This window comes from Apodemus sylvaticus, chromosome 13 (assembly GCF_947179515.1).
Source record: "Apodemus sylvaticus chromosome 13, mApoSyl1.1, whole genome shotgun sequence".
In the NCBI taxonomy this organism is placed as follows: Eukaryota; Metazoa; Chordata; class Mammalia; order Rodentia; family Muridae; genus Apodemus; species Apodemus sylvaticus.
The window spans coordinates 31,209,423-31,225,115 of record NC_067484.1 but is presented as its reverse complement, the minus strand read 5'-3'; the positions used below and the strand labels follow the sequence as shown (position 1 = coordinate 31,225,115).

The window sequence follows — 15,693 nt, the reverse complement described above, 5'->3', positions numbered from 1 at the left end:
CCAATGGTGAAGGATAAGAGACTCCAGCGTGGTGATACTAACACATTACTCTGTTTCCATCAAGGGCTCTGGACGTTGCAGGCATTGATAAATGACCTATGGAAATGAGAACTAGACACTTTCCCCAGCTTCTGATGAAACAATTTGCCATCCCTTTATGTTTGAAGGTTCATGGTGGTCACCTGTGGTTTGTACTGGAGCTGTGTGCCTGCTACCCACTTCCAGAGTTTGAGCAACAAAAGTAGCTCCTCTGGGCCACAGCCCGAATGCTACGATCCTCACTCATCTCAAGTCCTGCCAATGTGCAGCACAGCCACTCCCGCCTTACAATTAGAAGTTGGCAGCCAAGTCAGAGGTGGGGCTGCAATGATGCAGTGAGGCCTGGAATTAAAGCCTGGTTGGGGACACCAAGGGACTTTGTCCAGATGTGAATCCTGATTCAATGGGTCGGGGCCAGGACTCCAGTGTCTTCCTCTCTATGAGTGATACATTACTAGAACTAGAGAATAGATTATTCTCTCCAACACCTGCCACTATTCTGGAAAGGGTCCAGAGAAACAAAAGCTACAAACACCACAGTTTTTATACACCATTTTAGGTAATATTTGTCTTCAGTAATAGTACTGAAAGTAAATTGATTTAATGGATAACCCAAATCACCACCGTGGACAGTATCAACCAAAGAAATCAAAACGTGTGTGGTGATACACCCTTTAATTAACATGCACCTGTGAGGGATGGATTTTGTTTAGTTTTGCAGGCAGGGTTCTAACATCTGTTTTTGGGCATCTTGTCTAATTTATTTTCTGCCAAAGAGACTGACACTCTGCTTCAAGCATCCTCTCATTTCCTAATCTCTCTTTAATAGATCATAAAATTTTATTTACAGACACTACAAATAAAATTTCATACACGTATAGTATATAACTTTTCATACATGTATACAGCGTCACTTCTCTTTGTGGCTATGGCTACTGGTAGGTTGCTCATACTCCACCAGGTGGCCCCACACTCATGCACATAAGGGTCAGTGATAACTGACCCAGGGGATTAGTGATAATGATAAAAGAGGACATGAAATTGGGAGGTAGATGGGTAGAGGGGTCCTGGTGGGGAGTTGGAGAGGAAATAGGGGGAATATGATCTCAATCCTCTTTCTTAAACAGCACTGCTCTTTTACCTTAAGAGAGAGTGTGTGTGTGTGTGTGTGTGTGTGTGTGTGTGTAAACATGCACATGCACACACCTATGTGAAGGTGCCCAGGGAGGCCAGAGGAGGACATTAGATCTCCTAGAGCTAGAGCCCCAGGCAGCTATGAGCTGGCAGACATGAGGGGTGGGAACTGAACTCAGGTCCTCTGAAAGAACAGCATGCACTCTTAACCACTGAGCCATCTCTCCAATCCCCAAACCTTTCCTTATATATATATATATATATATATATATATCATATAGTTTTCAGAGAGATAAAATTACAATTTTCAGGCACCAAAGAGGTGCTTGGAGTCAAGCTTGGTGGTGTATACTAGGGACGCTGAGGGATGTTAGGTTTGAAGTCAGTCTGGGCTACATATGGGCCAACACAGTCTACACAGCAAGACCATTGTCTAAAGAGCACTAGAGAGGGAAAAAGCAATATACAAGTGATATAAAAGAAGAAATGGGGTACTTTGATTGGGGGAAGGAAAGGGAAGAAGGAGAGAGAAATAAGGGTGTTTGAAAACATGTAAGGAATTATATTTTTTATTTACCTAAAACTACATATAATAGAAATAGTGTACATATAGTTGTATATAATTTACATATATACATATATTATTATATATGTATACTTGAAATGAAGTTATACTACTTGTGCTAACAATTCTACCCTTCAGAATCATAGATCACCTAATAAAGTCCCCAGTTCCAGGCATCAAACACTTCCCCTTTCCATCACTGGTTAGGGAGTCTAGAGACTGCCAAAATGATGCAGATTATTGCTATCGCTCTTGGTTGCCTCTCAGAGACTGAAGATAAGTTCCTATTGCTGAAGACACTAGACACTTCAGACCCAGGACTCAGAAGATCCAAGCTGGATCTGACCTGTGAGGACTAACTTTCATTGTCCTAGAAGGAGCTTTACAAGCCACCTAGGAGGGAATCACCCAGTGACTGTCCCCAGCTCCGAAGCCTAAGGGCCACACCGTCAGCATTGGTAGGATTCCCCTGAATGTGCAGGAGTGGAACGCATATCTTGATGATGGCCAAGAGCTGTCTAGTTGAACTTTAAGGCCTTCTCAGCAGGATGGAAACCATCCTGGCACTAGAAACCTAGCCAACTGCACATGGTTACTGAGGCTATGGATCCTAGAAGCCAATCTACTATCACCACTTTACTAGATCTGCATAATTCTTAACTGCACTCTAAATTCTTATCTTTATACCCATGAGTGTGTGTAGCTCTAACCCCTCATGAGGGAACGGTTCCATGTGCAGCGGACAGAGACTGCTACAGAGATCCACGATGGGTCCAAATGCAAAGAAACAGTGATCATTTGGCTCTCAACTGGCCCATCAACAGAGAGTTTTCAATCTCTACACTTCAGGATCAGGACATATCTTAGAAGAGAGGATTGTAAAAGCCAGAGGACCAGGATGACTGCTGTGAAAGAGTGTCTTCTCGCCATGACAACAGCACCCACAAAACTTCTATATTGTTGCCTAAACAATTGTGTTATCTCACAATGACACTAGGACATGCTGGTGGTGGTGGGGGAAACTTCACAAGGACACACTCCTAGATGAAAAGATATAATCAATGGCTGCTTAGGGAGCATCATTCTCCATAGACAAGCCCCTGATGGGTTATCCAGTTCCAACTGGTCAGCACTAAATACATGTGCATATAAGCAACACTAAATGGATCTGTTAGGTTATACACACAGACACACACACATACAGAGAGAGAGAGAGAGAGAGAGAGAGAGAGAGAGAGAGAGAGAGAGAAGTCATGAATTTGAGAGAGTGTAGAGGACAGAGGAGGAGTTAGATGGATGCTTGGGAAAGGTGGAAATGTTAAAAATATAGTACTCATGTATGAAATTCTGATAAAAGATACAGTATCAGGCAGGCATGAGGGATTAGACAACTTCATGTTTGCAGATTCACCAGCCATCTTTCTGAACTTGGTCTGCCTTCTACTGAGTTTATATATGTATGTATGTGTATGTGTATGTATTTATACATATATGTCAATATATGTTATGTTACTATGTTATATTAATATATTTAATATATGTATATATTGAAAATATTATATATTTAAATGTATATAAATATATATGTATATATATTAAAAACTGAACCTCCATGGTACCTTTTCTTTTACCAGCCAACATTTTAGCCTTTTGCTCTTTGCCACACAGCTTTTTTTTTTAACATCCTTAGCACAAATAAAGGATCCAAATCTCTTTCCTTGTTCTTCAGATTGTTTTCTTCTTTCATAGTTTTTTCCTTTCATTTCTTGATCTCTACTCCAACTGCCCTATTCTGTCAGAAGACATTACTTTCCAGAACAAAACAGTTGGCATCATTTAAAGGAAAATAATAGTTAAATTCAAAAGTTTTCCTGGGGACCAGCAAGATGGCTCGGGGATGAAGACAGTTGCTGGGCAAGCCCAACTACCTGAGTTCCATCCCAGGACCTACATAAAAGTGGAAGGAAAAAGGAGAGAACTGAGCCCACAGAGCTGTGCTCTGACCCGAATATACCAGGCATGTGGGCCCCTCTCCATTCTGACATGCATTATACACACATATGCATGATAATAAAATTATAAGTTTTATTTACGTACAGTGTAACTATAACATGGAATACTTTTTTGCCATATATAGATCCATATACAATAATGACTTGGGGATCAGCAAGAGGATTTGGTAGGAAAAGATTCTTATACAGATGCAGATACTCACAGCCAACCATTGGACTGAGCCCAGGGACCCCAATGGAAGAGTTAGTGGAAGGACTGAAGGAGCTGAAGGGGTTTGCAACCCCATAGGAAGAACAATATCAATGGACCAGACCCCTCAGAGCTCCCAGGGACTAAGCTACCAAGCAAGGAGTTCACATGGGCAGTTCCGTGTCTCCTGCTAAATATGCAGCAGAGGACTGGAATCAGTGGGAGGGGAGGCTCTTGGACCTGTGGAGGCCTGGTGCCCAGAGAAGGGGGTGTTAGGGGGGTGAGGTGGGGGAGGAGCACCCTCTTAGAGACAAAGACAAGGGGGAATGAGATGGGGAAGTTTATGGAGGGGGGCCCAGAAGGGGGTTAACATTTGAAATGTAAACAATAAAATAATTAATAAAAACAGGAGAGAGAGAGAAAGAGAGAAAGAGAGAAGAAGAAGAAGAAGAAGAAGAAGAAGAAGAAGAAGAAGAAGAAGAAGAAGAAGAAGAAGAAGAAGAAGGTGCTCATAGCTGAGCCTGATGAGTTCAGTTTGATCCCTAAGACCTACAAGGTGAAAGAAAGATTTCCTACAAGATGCTGTCCTCCATATGTACACAGAGAGAGAGAGAGAGAGATTAATATTTTCAAATAAAATTATGACATAGGACTGCTTTCATGACATGACAATGACTGTTTTATAGGTACACTTTTAAAAACATACCTAGCGTTTTTATCTTGAATGTGAAAAGCTTTTTAGCATACAAACTCCAAGGTAACCTATCAGGTGTGTGGCAAGGGCCCTTCTGATCCGAGCCTGTGACTGACATGCAGGTCAGTGATGAAGGAGGGCAGAGCACCTCTGAAGGCTGCTCAATGGCTGCCCTGGCCTGCCACTTGATTCTGACATATTTTTGGACAGTCTATGTGAAAGCTGCCAGTGTGGGAAGGTTTGCCACAGAAACACTCAGGAGCAAAGAGGAAGACAGAACAGAATCAATCAAACAAAAAACGCTTGTTTTAAGCCAGCTCTTGAGTCCACGTGCAGCCAAATTCATAGATGCCTAGCTTGGATTTCACGGTAATGAGCGAGGTAACAATGAACCGATTTGCCCCCAGCTGGACAATTCGCCATCCACCTGTCAGTCCTGTGGCCCAAAATTAGCTTTCCCATAGTGCTCCGGAAGTTCTTAAAATTTTTAGAAGCAGGAAACTTGTGGTACCTACTAATTTCTGGCAGGACAGGGAAAAGAAGTTGACATTCATGTAGTTTTATGTCTCTCCTTGGAGCTGCAAGGGTGACTTTATTTATTGTTGCTTTTCTGAAGAGATACATCTAGGCTATAAGAAACTTCAAGATCTTAGTCTTGGAAATAAACATTACTCAGATATGCATCAGAAAATACATTAAAACACCCTTTTCAGAAAGATAAATGAGAACCCGTAAATCCCACCAGAACAGACATTTGCATGCTCGCTTCAAAGGTATTTTCAATGCACAGAATCAAGCTTGGCACAACGGAAGCACCCAGTGGGCATGTGCTGACCAAGAGAAAAGTGCTAAGACTTTAAAATCAGCTAATAGATTCACGGAAAGGGGGGAGGGGCTAACTTGGCAGAAGAGGCGTGGCAGATGTTATAGCTGTCCGCTTTCTCATCCCCCAAATAAAGAGCGAGACAGCAGGAGAGAAAGAGAGCTTTGTTCTCCGCCTCTAAGCAGGGCCATCACAATGCAGCAGCCTCTCTCATTCATAAAGACATCCTGGTCCAGCTGAGCAGGAAGCAGAAGATCTGGGGAAGCTGAACATAGATTTGGACGCGGTGAAATGAAAACCTGCTCTTGAGGAGCAGCTAGGACAAAGAGGGTGCGCCGCCCCAAGTTCATTTAGAAAAAGATGAAGCGATGTTAGCCACAGGAAGCCAGAGAGCAACAATTGCAACAATCGGTAGTAAGATCCGATCTCCAAGGACACAGCGATCAAAGCGCAGCCGTGGGGCAGGCTAGTCCATCTGTGAGCTGAGAACGTGTGAAAAGTGATATAAAATCTGCCCTTGGCCACCACTCTCAACTCTCCCGGGCTTTCCCTCTTGGGCTACCGGTTCCTGTGGCTTCCTCCCTGCCCTTCACATCACTGCCTGCATCATATGGGAAGGAGCTCACACATCAGCTGGGGGTATAACTTAGGATAGGAAGTTGGACACGAGACTGTAATCACCAGTATCCAGCATATGTACCGCACAGGCAAGGACAGAGAAGCTGGCTGGGCCGGGACGAAATGGAGGCAATGGTGTCACTTCAAAGGAGCAATGGATCTCCTTCCTGCAGTAGCCTTCCTTTCAGATTTGATACAACACACCTATAATTCCAGAACTTGGGAGGCTGAGATAGGAAAATAGTGAGTTCAAGGCCAGCCTGAGCTAAATAATACCGTGAGACGTCCTTTAAAAGATTATTAAATAAGACATTTTCCTAATTTTTGGCTTTTATTAATTAATTTTGTGTGTGTGTGTGTGTATGTGTGTGTGTGTGTATGTGTGTGTGTGTGTGTGTGTGTGTGTGTACGTAGGGCATGTTCATGCTACAACATGTGTGGTTGTCAGTGAACAACTTACAGGAGTTCTCACATACTATGTGGGTCCCAATTGTCGAACTCAAGTAACTAAGGTTGGCAGCAATTGTGCCTACCTACTGGGCCATGTGTCAGCCCTTGGCTCAGCTTTCCAAGGACACAGGACGCATACCTGAGTAGCAACAGAAGTCCTATAACGCTTAACACATTTAAATCAAAGTTGCTCTTTTTGTATTTACACTAACAGTCATTCACTCAGTCATCTAACACATGTAAACGGACCGACCCGCTCTTCTTCAAGTACGGAACTGACCTGTGAGGTCAAGACTTCGAGAGAACAGATGGTCCATGGCCTCGGAGAGTTGACAGTTATTGACAGCCTTGCGCAGAAAGAAAGGGAGCCTGTCCTCCCTGGGTGTGAGTCAGGCCCCCTCCGCTCCTTACCACCCTTGTCCGATTCCCTCCTTGGTGGGGGCTCATGATGGCTGGGAAAGCATGCTTCCTGAAAAGGACCCACGTGTCCTGGACCAGTCACAGCCATTTACAGAGCTCCTCCGGTTCCTCCTCCTCGGCCACAGGGCGGAGGCAGTGGAAAGAGCAAAAGAAGCCACAAACAAGAAAAACCCAACAGACAGGATCGTAAGTCATTTCTGCAGGAACCACCATTTCCAAGCCCAGGCAAAGAGCCAACTTCTCTAGTCCTCCAAAATGGAGTCAGCATCCAATTCAACCTGCCTGTGCCATCCACCACTCTGTAGTCACAAATGAAAAACCTTCTTGGTCAGCAGGGGAGCCTGCAATCTGCAAAGATGACCAATGTTGATTCCCACACCACTAGATTTCTGGCCTACCTACCTTTGGAGAAGCATCTGGAAACAAGGCGTGTTGACCAGTACAGAAACACCACTGCTGTATCTAAGTCTAGCTTTACTTTTAAAAATGTATGCTGGGTCCTACCAGAAGCCATAGGTTACCAAATAAAAACCCACTGCCAAGTGTGGGACACTTCCCCAGAGCCTGTCGGTCAGGAATATCCTGGGGACATCCCAGAACAATCAGACACTTAGTGTTGCTCCTGGTTAGCCTCCAGAACTTGATAATAAGCCTCAATGGATGAAGACACCACATAGTTTGGTCACAGGACATGAAGAAACCAAAAATTAATAAAAATATTATATGTGTGTAATTTTTTTAAAAAAAATCTCAATTATAAAATTCACAGAAGTCAGAGGGTGTCCACTGCACAACTTCTGCAAGTCACCCCCATGCCATACTCGAGGTACAAAGTGACATTGATCGACCTAGCACTTCCCTCGAATCTTGAACTTCCCAAAGCGCCAAAGTCACACAAGTTAACTCATTTACAAAGCTCACCGCAGCTCTAAACATCATTAATAGGATCCTTAGATTCCAAAGGAGAAAATGAAAGCCTGGATCTCAAGAAGTGGCTCAAGGTCAAAAAAACTGAAAGACTAGAGTGTACCGGCTGGTTTTGTGTGTCAACTTGACACAGGCTGGAGTTATCACAGAGAAAGGAGCTTCAGTTGGGGAAGTGCCTCCATGAGATCCAGCTGTGGGGCATTTTCTCAATTAGTGATCAAGTGGGGAGGGCCCCTTGTGGGTGGTGCCATCCCTGGGCTGGTGTTCTTGGATTCTATAAGAGAGCAGGCTGAGCAAGTCAGGGGAAGCAAGCCAGTAAGAAACATTTCCCTCCCCCCTCCCCCCCACCCCCAACCTCATCCCCCCCCTCCCCCCCCTCCCCCCCACCCCCCCCCACCCCCCCCACCCCCGGCCTCTGCATCAGCTCCTGCTTCCTGACCTGCTTGAGTTCCAGTCCTGACTTCCTTTAGTGATGAACTGCAACATGGAAGTGTAAGCTCAATAAACCCTTTCCTCCCCAACTTGCTTCTTGGTCATAATGTTTGTGCAGGAATAGAAACCCTGACTAAAACACTAGAGGTTCAAAGGGGAGCAAGGAGTTTGTGACCCTGTGTGTTCTGACATTACCGGAGCCCTCAAGGGGAAAGGAATAGGCAACCTGCCAGTACAGTGCTCTCCTTAGCCTTCCCAGGGATGACCTTCAGCCAAACCTCAGCGCTGTGATCCCTGGTGCTAGCCTAATTAAGTGGCCCTCTCGCTCTAAGTAAACACATCTGCAGAAACACCACACGGACCTCCACATTCCCACAGGCGACACGGCCACATGGTTGTACTATCTTGAAGGAACGTGCAAGTTCCTGCAGCCCATGTCATTTTTTCCCATGGGAACCTGAGCCACCTTAGGCTAGAGCACTCCCCAGTGATAGGGCAATGGGTAGATAGGGGGAGGGGCGGAGCATCTGGATCTGCTTGGAGACACAGGAACTGAGACCAAAATCACAGGTGGTTTTCCCAACTGTGCTCACTCATATAAGTCTGTGGTAAAGAGCCACCTTGGGAAACAAAGCCAAGGCTTCCCTTGCTGAGACATCATTCCTAGCCCCTGTCTCTTCCGGGTCATTAGTACAGTGTGAAGGACACAGATCCGAATTCTGTAGCCACTGTGTACGGGCTCCAGTTACAAAGGTTTATGTCCAAAATCAAGCCCTTCCACTATCTGTGCTTTATTCTTTTATGTGCTGATATCCTCTAGCCAGGCTCTAAGTCTTTAATAGCTATGCAAATCTTTGACCCAAGATCCCAGAGAGTTAATGTTTGCTAGGCATAGCCTTACCCATTAAAAGCAGATTGTCTTTCTACATTTTAACACATCATTTTACTGATGTAAGACTCCACCAAAGAAAGATAAAGTACAGGGTTTGAAGAAGGAAAATCACCTTGTGGTGGATGGGTGGGGGGAAGATGGTAATGATAGTTCTAGGTGGGTAATGTCATAAAGGCTTTCTGTGCCTCTTTTATAGCTTACCGTGGCTGTCAGGAATCTCTACTTTGGATAAATCATTCCGGGCTCTGATATCTTAACTACTGGTGAGAGAATGTCCTATGCTGATTATAACGCTGGGCAAATGTTAGCTTCAGATTCATTAAGCTGTCACTGGTACTTGCACAGAGAATGTTTAAACTCTGGGGGCTTGGCAGTGTGCTCACTGGCAGCAAAAACTCTCAAGGCGTGAAACCGAAGGAAGGCTACACATGCACAAACCCGTTTCATATATGATACGATCATTTTGATTCAGTTGTCCATAACAGTCCTCAAAGGCAATGACTCCAAAGGATAACGATGATCACTGTGGGGGTTAGCATCCCCCTGGGCTGTGGGAAATGTTCAGCCCCTTGAGTTTAATCTTCCTTTCCCCACCCTTGGATCTAGAACATTCACATTCACCCCACCTTACAGGTTCCTCTGAGATAATAAAGGATCCCAGGACTTAGAAGTCAGACAAACCTTGATTTAAATCATGGTGGGTGGGTGTGTAGCTGTGAGCACTGGGGCATGACACTCTCCATACCTCTGGTTATTATGTTCCCACTCAGCAAAACCGAGAGAATAGAAAAGCTACAGGTGGCTTTATGCATCGGAGACAGTGTAAACAAAGTTCACAGCCTCCTGCCAAGTCCAGAGTAAGTCTTCAGACTATAGTTATTTAATATCTGGCATCAAGTGCTGAAATGGAGAGTAGAGCTGCCCAGCTGAAGTCATAAACCACAAGGCTGTCCAGGACAAAAAGGACTTCGATCCCACTTCACATTTCACAGCAGCGAATCAGGCTTGTCTCGACCCTCTGTTCATTTTATGTAGGTTCAGATCTACTCCGCTGGCCAACAATGACCCTTTGGGGGAAAAAAAAACCCTCAGCAAGCTCTGAATCCTTTCATATGATAAAATCATTCACTAGCCATCTGCTATTTTCCCAGTGCTGAAGCCATTTCCAGATAAGTGCCGCAGTGCTTATAGCTTGAGAGAAACCGGAGTGGGGGTATGATTCTCAGGTGGGGTGGTGGCAGCTCTATTTTTAGGGTGATATGCTGAGACACACTAGCTGCTTGCTCAGCTGCAAAAGTCTCCATACTCCTGAGGATCTAGCAAAAGAGTTTACAGTACCAGTAGTTTGCAATCTTCCCAGTGCTTTGACCCTTTGATACAGTTCCTCATGGTGACCCCCAACCATGAAATTATTTCATTGCTGCTTTATAACTGTCATCTTGCTACAATTATGAACCATAATGTAAAATATCCTTTTTGGAGATAGAGGCTTGGTCAAAGGGATTGCAACCCATAGATTGAGAACCACTGGTTTGTACCCTGTCTGTGGTTTGAATACCCTGCTTTCTGTGTGGCATTCCATTGACTTCAACACACATCTCATTAAGACACATATACCAGTTGAAGGGGCCTCAGTGCAGCTGGGTGGTCTACCCAGTGTCCAGACAATTTCATGAGAGTTGACTGGTAAGACTTGAAAGAGAAAGGAACCATAGGGCCACACCCCAGCGTCCCGCTGCACGCTGCCATTCTTGAAGCTCGAGAACCAAACGAGGAAACTTCCGGTTGACTTTAATTATAAAGTTATCTGGCCAGAGTTTGGCAGCACACCTGGGAGGTTGGAAGAGGGGGCCAGCAAGCTTAAATCGGAAGCCAGAGGCGAGCCTGAGCTACAGAGTGAGACCCTGGCTCAAACAGCAAAACAAAATAAACATAGAAAAAGGCTAACAGAAATATGCTCAGAATGCTTGACTTCCATAACAAAATTAATAAATTAATTTCAAAAACTAATAACTAATAATTTCATAATTAACAATGAAATTAATAAATAAAATAACTATGTCAGCCAGTCATAGTAGTTGTTTACACCTTGATCCCAGCACTTTGGATGGGCAGAGAGATCTTGAGTTCAAGGCTAGAGGACTGTACAATGAGGTCCTGTCTCAAAAAAAAAAAAAAACCAACAAAAAAACCCTAAACAACAGCTGGGCAGTGGTGGCGCACACCTGTAATCAGGAGGCAGAGGCAGGCAGATTTCTGAGTTCAAGGCCAGCCTGGTCTACAGAGTTCTAGGACAGCTAGGGCTATACAGAGAAATCCTGTCTCGAAAAAAGCAAAAAATAAACAAACAAAAACCTAAATAACAATGTTATTATCACACTTGGGAATAATGTCATTTTTTTTCCCCGAGCTGAAACAGCCCTTCCCATTATACAGATTAAAACTCTTTTTACCTTGATAGAGCACTAGGTCCAACAAGGCTATTCCATTGAGTAGCTGGTTAGTGAACACACGTGCCAAGACACACACACACACGTTAATGCCTCGGAATGAGATAGGATAAGCGAAGTACCACACTATAAGAAATCTGGAAACGCTGGCCAAAGGCGCGGAACAAATAACATCATCAGGCACTGGTGGTTTCTAAAAGCCTGTCACGAGCTCTGTAACCGTCACTGATTTATGTGACGTCTGACCTTTAGGGACTGAACAAATGAGCGAGCCATCTTAGGGACACGCTCCAGGTTAAATTAGAAGCTTTATACAGCAGTGATAGGAAAACAACATGTCCTAGGAAATACCGTGGCCACGTGGATGAACCGCACGACCAGAACCAGGCAAGTAACGCTGCAGCCAGTACCACCAAGCCATTTCACCATGACCCTGCTCACCGTGTACATCTCCCAAAGTCTCCATCTGCCAGTTGACCATCTTGGCTACTGTTCAACTCTAACCACCAAGCACAGGAGCAGGGAACCCCCTTTTGGAGTTCACATAGATGAAGCAACTAATGTCAATCCATCCTGGTGGCCAATGGTTGCTCTAAAAACCCAGTCCAGCCCATGGTACGTCCATAAATCCCACTGACCTGCTCTAGAAGGCAGCCCCTCACACCTTGGTTGTAAGGAAGAAAGTTTCCTGCACAGAAAGCGCTGTGATTAGCTGGCCAGCCACAGCATAGGGAAGACACCCTGGGGTTTGTTTTATTTTGTAGCATCTCACATAGATTCTCAGTCTGCAGGGCTGTTAACCGTGCCTTGCCTAGCATCTTAAAACCTCAAGACAAGCAACAGACATTTAGGGATCTGTGCCGCCTCCATCCTGTGGGAGAACGGAGCGGAAGTTCAGAATTCAGTGATTCAAAAATCAAGTCAATTGTTAGTTCCAAAGGGCTGAAAACAAGGGACCTTGACCCTCTCCTTTGGGGCATAGGATTCATTCACCTGTTTTAACTGCCTGCTTGCCCAAGGAATCACCTGGGAAGCATTTTAAAACGACATTCCCTGGGCTTGTGCACGTTTAATTTTAACAAGACCCCAAGTGACTGCTATTCTCCCAGATAAAGCCATGATCTTTTCTTAAAGACAGTGAGTTTCCACGATCTTGAGATTTGTTTTCACTTCAACCCTCCCATCTACCCACAATCCTCCCGGTTACAATTTTGCCTACAGAGACAGACCGCGACAGTGGTACACTCTGTCCCAACACAAGGTCAAAAGCAAGCCAAGTGCCAAGTATTTCCTTGTTGCTGGCTGTATTTTCAAAACAAAACGCAAACAAGCAGAAAGGAGCTCCTCTTCACCAAGCTTACACCCACAATCCAACCCGCTCTCATCACCTTGCAAACTTTGTCACTCCAACCTTTACCGTGCAAGCTTTTCGCGGAACTGTCACAGGTTCTCAAATCACAGGCACTCGCCGGTTGCACTCAATTGCTACCGTGAGCACAAATATTCGCTCTACCCAGCACTACCCTGACTCGGGCACACACAGCCCCCCCCCCCATCAGCGCGCTTCCAAAGCCCTGCTTGACAGCGATGCCTGTCCCTCTAGACTCCGCAGGGCCCCGGCCTTACCTGAAGCACGTGGTGAGCTCGCCCGAAGACTTCAGACACGGGTATTTGGTCGTGGTGATCTTGTTTTCTGAGCACACTTCTCTAAAGGAGAAAAAAAGTTGGAGAGGAAACTCCGTTAAGGTCAGCCGGAGAGTGATTGTAGAACGCGCTGGGCTCTGCGTCCAGACACATGGGCTGCTACTGGTCCCAGAAGGAGACAGGACAGTGTCCGGGCACCGAGCGATCCCACTACCAAACGATCCCACTACCAAGCGACAAGAAAAACCAAAAGAGTCCGCACCGGAGCGCGGCAGGAAAGCAAGACAGAGGGCAACCAGCGTCCAGACTCACAGCTGGAAGTGCCCAGGCGGTTCCCCGCAAGAGATGGAAGTTACCTGGAACAGCTAACCTCTCCGTCAGTGGCTCAGCAAACAGGGACCTGTAGACCTGCCACCTAAGACCGTCTGCACCCCACCCAGCTCGTCCTCCCTCTAGGGCAGGTGGCCCTTACCTGTCGCGGTCCTCGGGTTCCTCTCGGTAGGTCCACGTGTGTCCCAGCGCCAGGAGTAGCAGCAGCGGCCCCAGGCTCTTGCCCAGTTGCCTCTTGGCTGCTCCTTCCCGGCTCGGAGGAGGCGGCGGCACCATCGGGGAAGCTCGCGGCTTCTTCTCGGCACCGAGCTCTCTCCCTGCGCTGTGCCCGGGGAGGCTCCGCGGCCGCGGCCGCCTTCCCCTCTCGCCAGCAGGGGGAGCCGGAGAGCTGGGGCGCTTGCACCACCTGCGGACCGCGCTCAAACTTGGGGCGAGAGGGGGTGAACCAAGCTTGTCTAAGGGTTGTCCGCCTTGTGCGGCCAGAGGGAAGATGCTGGAGTCCCGGGAATCTCTTCTGAACGATCAGGCTCGAGTCACAAACAGGCTGAACTTGGTCTCAGGCTGCGCCCTCCTCTCTTCCCTCTTCCTCCCCTGGGAGAAAAGCGCAGAGTTGAGGCAGCCAGGCGCTCCTTAGCATTTTTTTTTTTTGCTCCAAGGTCTCAGCCTGGGAGGAGGAGTTGCGAGCTGTCACCAGGGCGAGGAGAGGAGCGGGGTTAATAGCTTCCTTCCTGTTGTCAGTTAACTTCCATAGCGAAGGGTCAAGCCAATGTTTGCCTTTTGGCTCGCGAGTGCCTTCTTGCGTGCTTTCCCTCTGTCCCGGTTCGCGCTTAGACTAAGGCTACAGAGGTCTCCTATGTCGCCCTTCCAAACGTGAAATAGCCTAATCAAGAAAATGTAGTCAATCTTCATTCCCTTTTAGAGGAAATTCCGCCGTTTCACTCGTCCACAGTCTTTAGTGCTGCGACATTCTTGGTGAGTGCAGTTCAGGACAAGTGAAAACTCCCCAGCTGAGGGTTTTGAACCCAGATGCCTGTACCTAACTGGTACCTTGTAGGGGTCTTGATTAGCTTCTTTTTCCCATCCAACTCAGGAATGAACAAGGCAGGAAGAATCTCAGGCGTAGCAGGCAGTGATCGCTGTTACAATGGAGGAAGCTCTCACTCGTGCGCCCGTAGAGGGCCGACTGCACACAAGTGCAGATGGTCAGAACTTCTAGGCTGGGGTGGGGGTGAGTCTTGTCTTCCTCCCATCATTTCTGATTGGTCGACTTAAAAGGGGAAGGGGTTCACAGGCTTATGGCTTCATCTAAACTAAAGGATGCCCTGTCAGCCAGAAGGGCGTCCCTGTCATGGCGGGGGTGGTTCTTAATTCTGGGTGATGAAGAAGCCAGGAGTTTGCCATCTGGTTGCTTACCTGTGGCCTCTTTCCCTATCTGTCTGCCTGCCAGGACGTTCTTTTGCTTTGCTTTTCTGACCTTTCCCTTGCAGCTGAAAATACCTTGGGGAAACCATTGAAGACACACCCGGGTCCGGGCATCTTAGCTATTAGGGAAGTCACCTGGCACTGCATGGAAGACATGGAAGATGTGCCAAACTCTGGGACCATCCACCAGCTGGTTCATGATGCTCTGTTTACAATAACACTAGACAGAAAGGAGCCTCAATGGTGTTTTAAGGTTGTTGCGATGTGCTCTTCAGTTCTTGGCAAAGAGAAATTCATAACAGAAATGTGAGAAGTCGTGGCCCAAAAATAAGTAAGAGAAGCAAGAAGTTAAATGAGGAATGGCCAACATTAATCGGTTCTGTAGCTCAGGCTACAAGGAGAAGGCACCCACTGGTGTGCCCGTTAGCCAAGTAAGTAGGTATTTTAAGTTACATAATGATCTGGTCTGCTGAGAATTGTCACATATAGCACCTACAGACTGTCATTTTAGTAGTGGTGACATCCAGATTCCTCTGTTAAATATTTGTGTCCCTCAAGGGCTTTGCCAGTCATGGTTTTACCTGAGCCTCACAACAACAACCTTATGCATCAGGCTCTCTCCTTTAGTCAGGTAGGGTTTTTCCCCCACCA

At 46.2% G+C, this 15,693-nt stretch overlaps 1 protein-coding gene across 2 annotated transcripts in view; it reads right to left on the bottom strand.

Moving 5' to 3' along the window:
• The window catches only part of Ccbe1 (collagen and calcium binding EGF domains 1), a 260,086-nt gene extending 245,555 nt beyond the window's left edge, over positions 1-14,531 (bottom strand). Inside the window, exons 1-2 of one of the 2 annotated variants that reach the window (XM_052155178.1) lie at positions 13,763-14,531; positions 13,273-13,353 (exon numbers count right to left, since the gene is read on the bottom strand). In XM_052155178.1, the coding sequence (XP_052011138.1) occupies positions 13,273-13,353; positions 13,763-13,896 (215 nt within the window). In that variant the 5' untranslated portion in view covers positions 13,897-14,531. The remainder of the gene's footprint in view (positions 1-13,272; positions 13,354-13,762) is intronic. The other variant, XM_052155177.1, reaches the window with a different exon arrangement.
• Between the last annotated feature and the right edge of the window lie 1,162 nt (positions 14,532-15,693).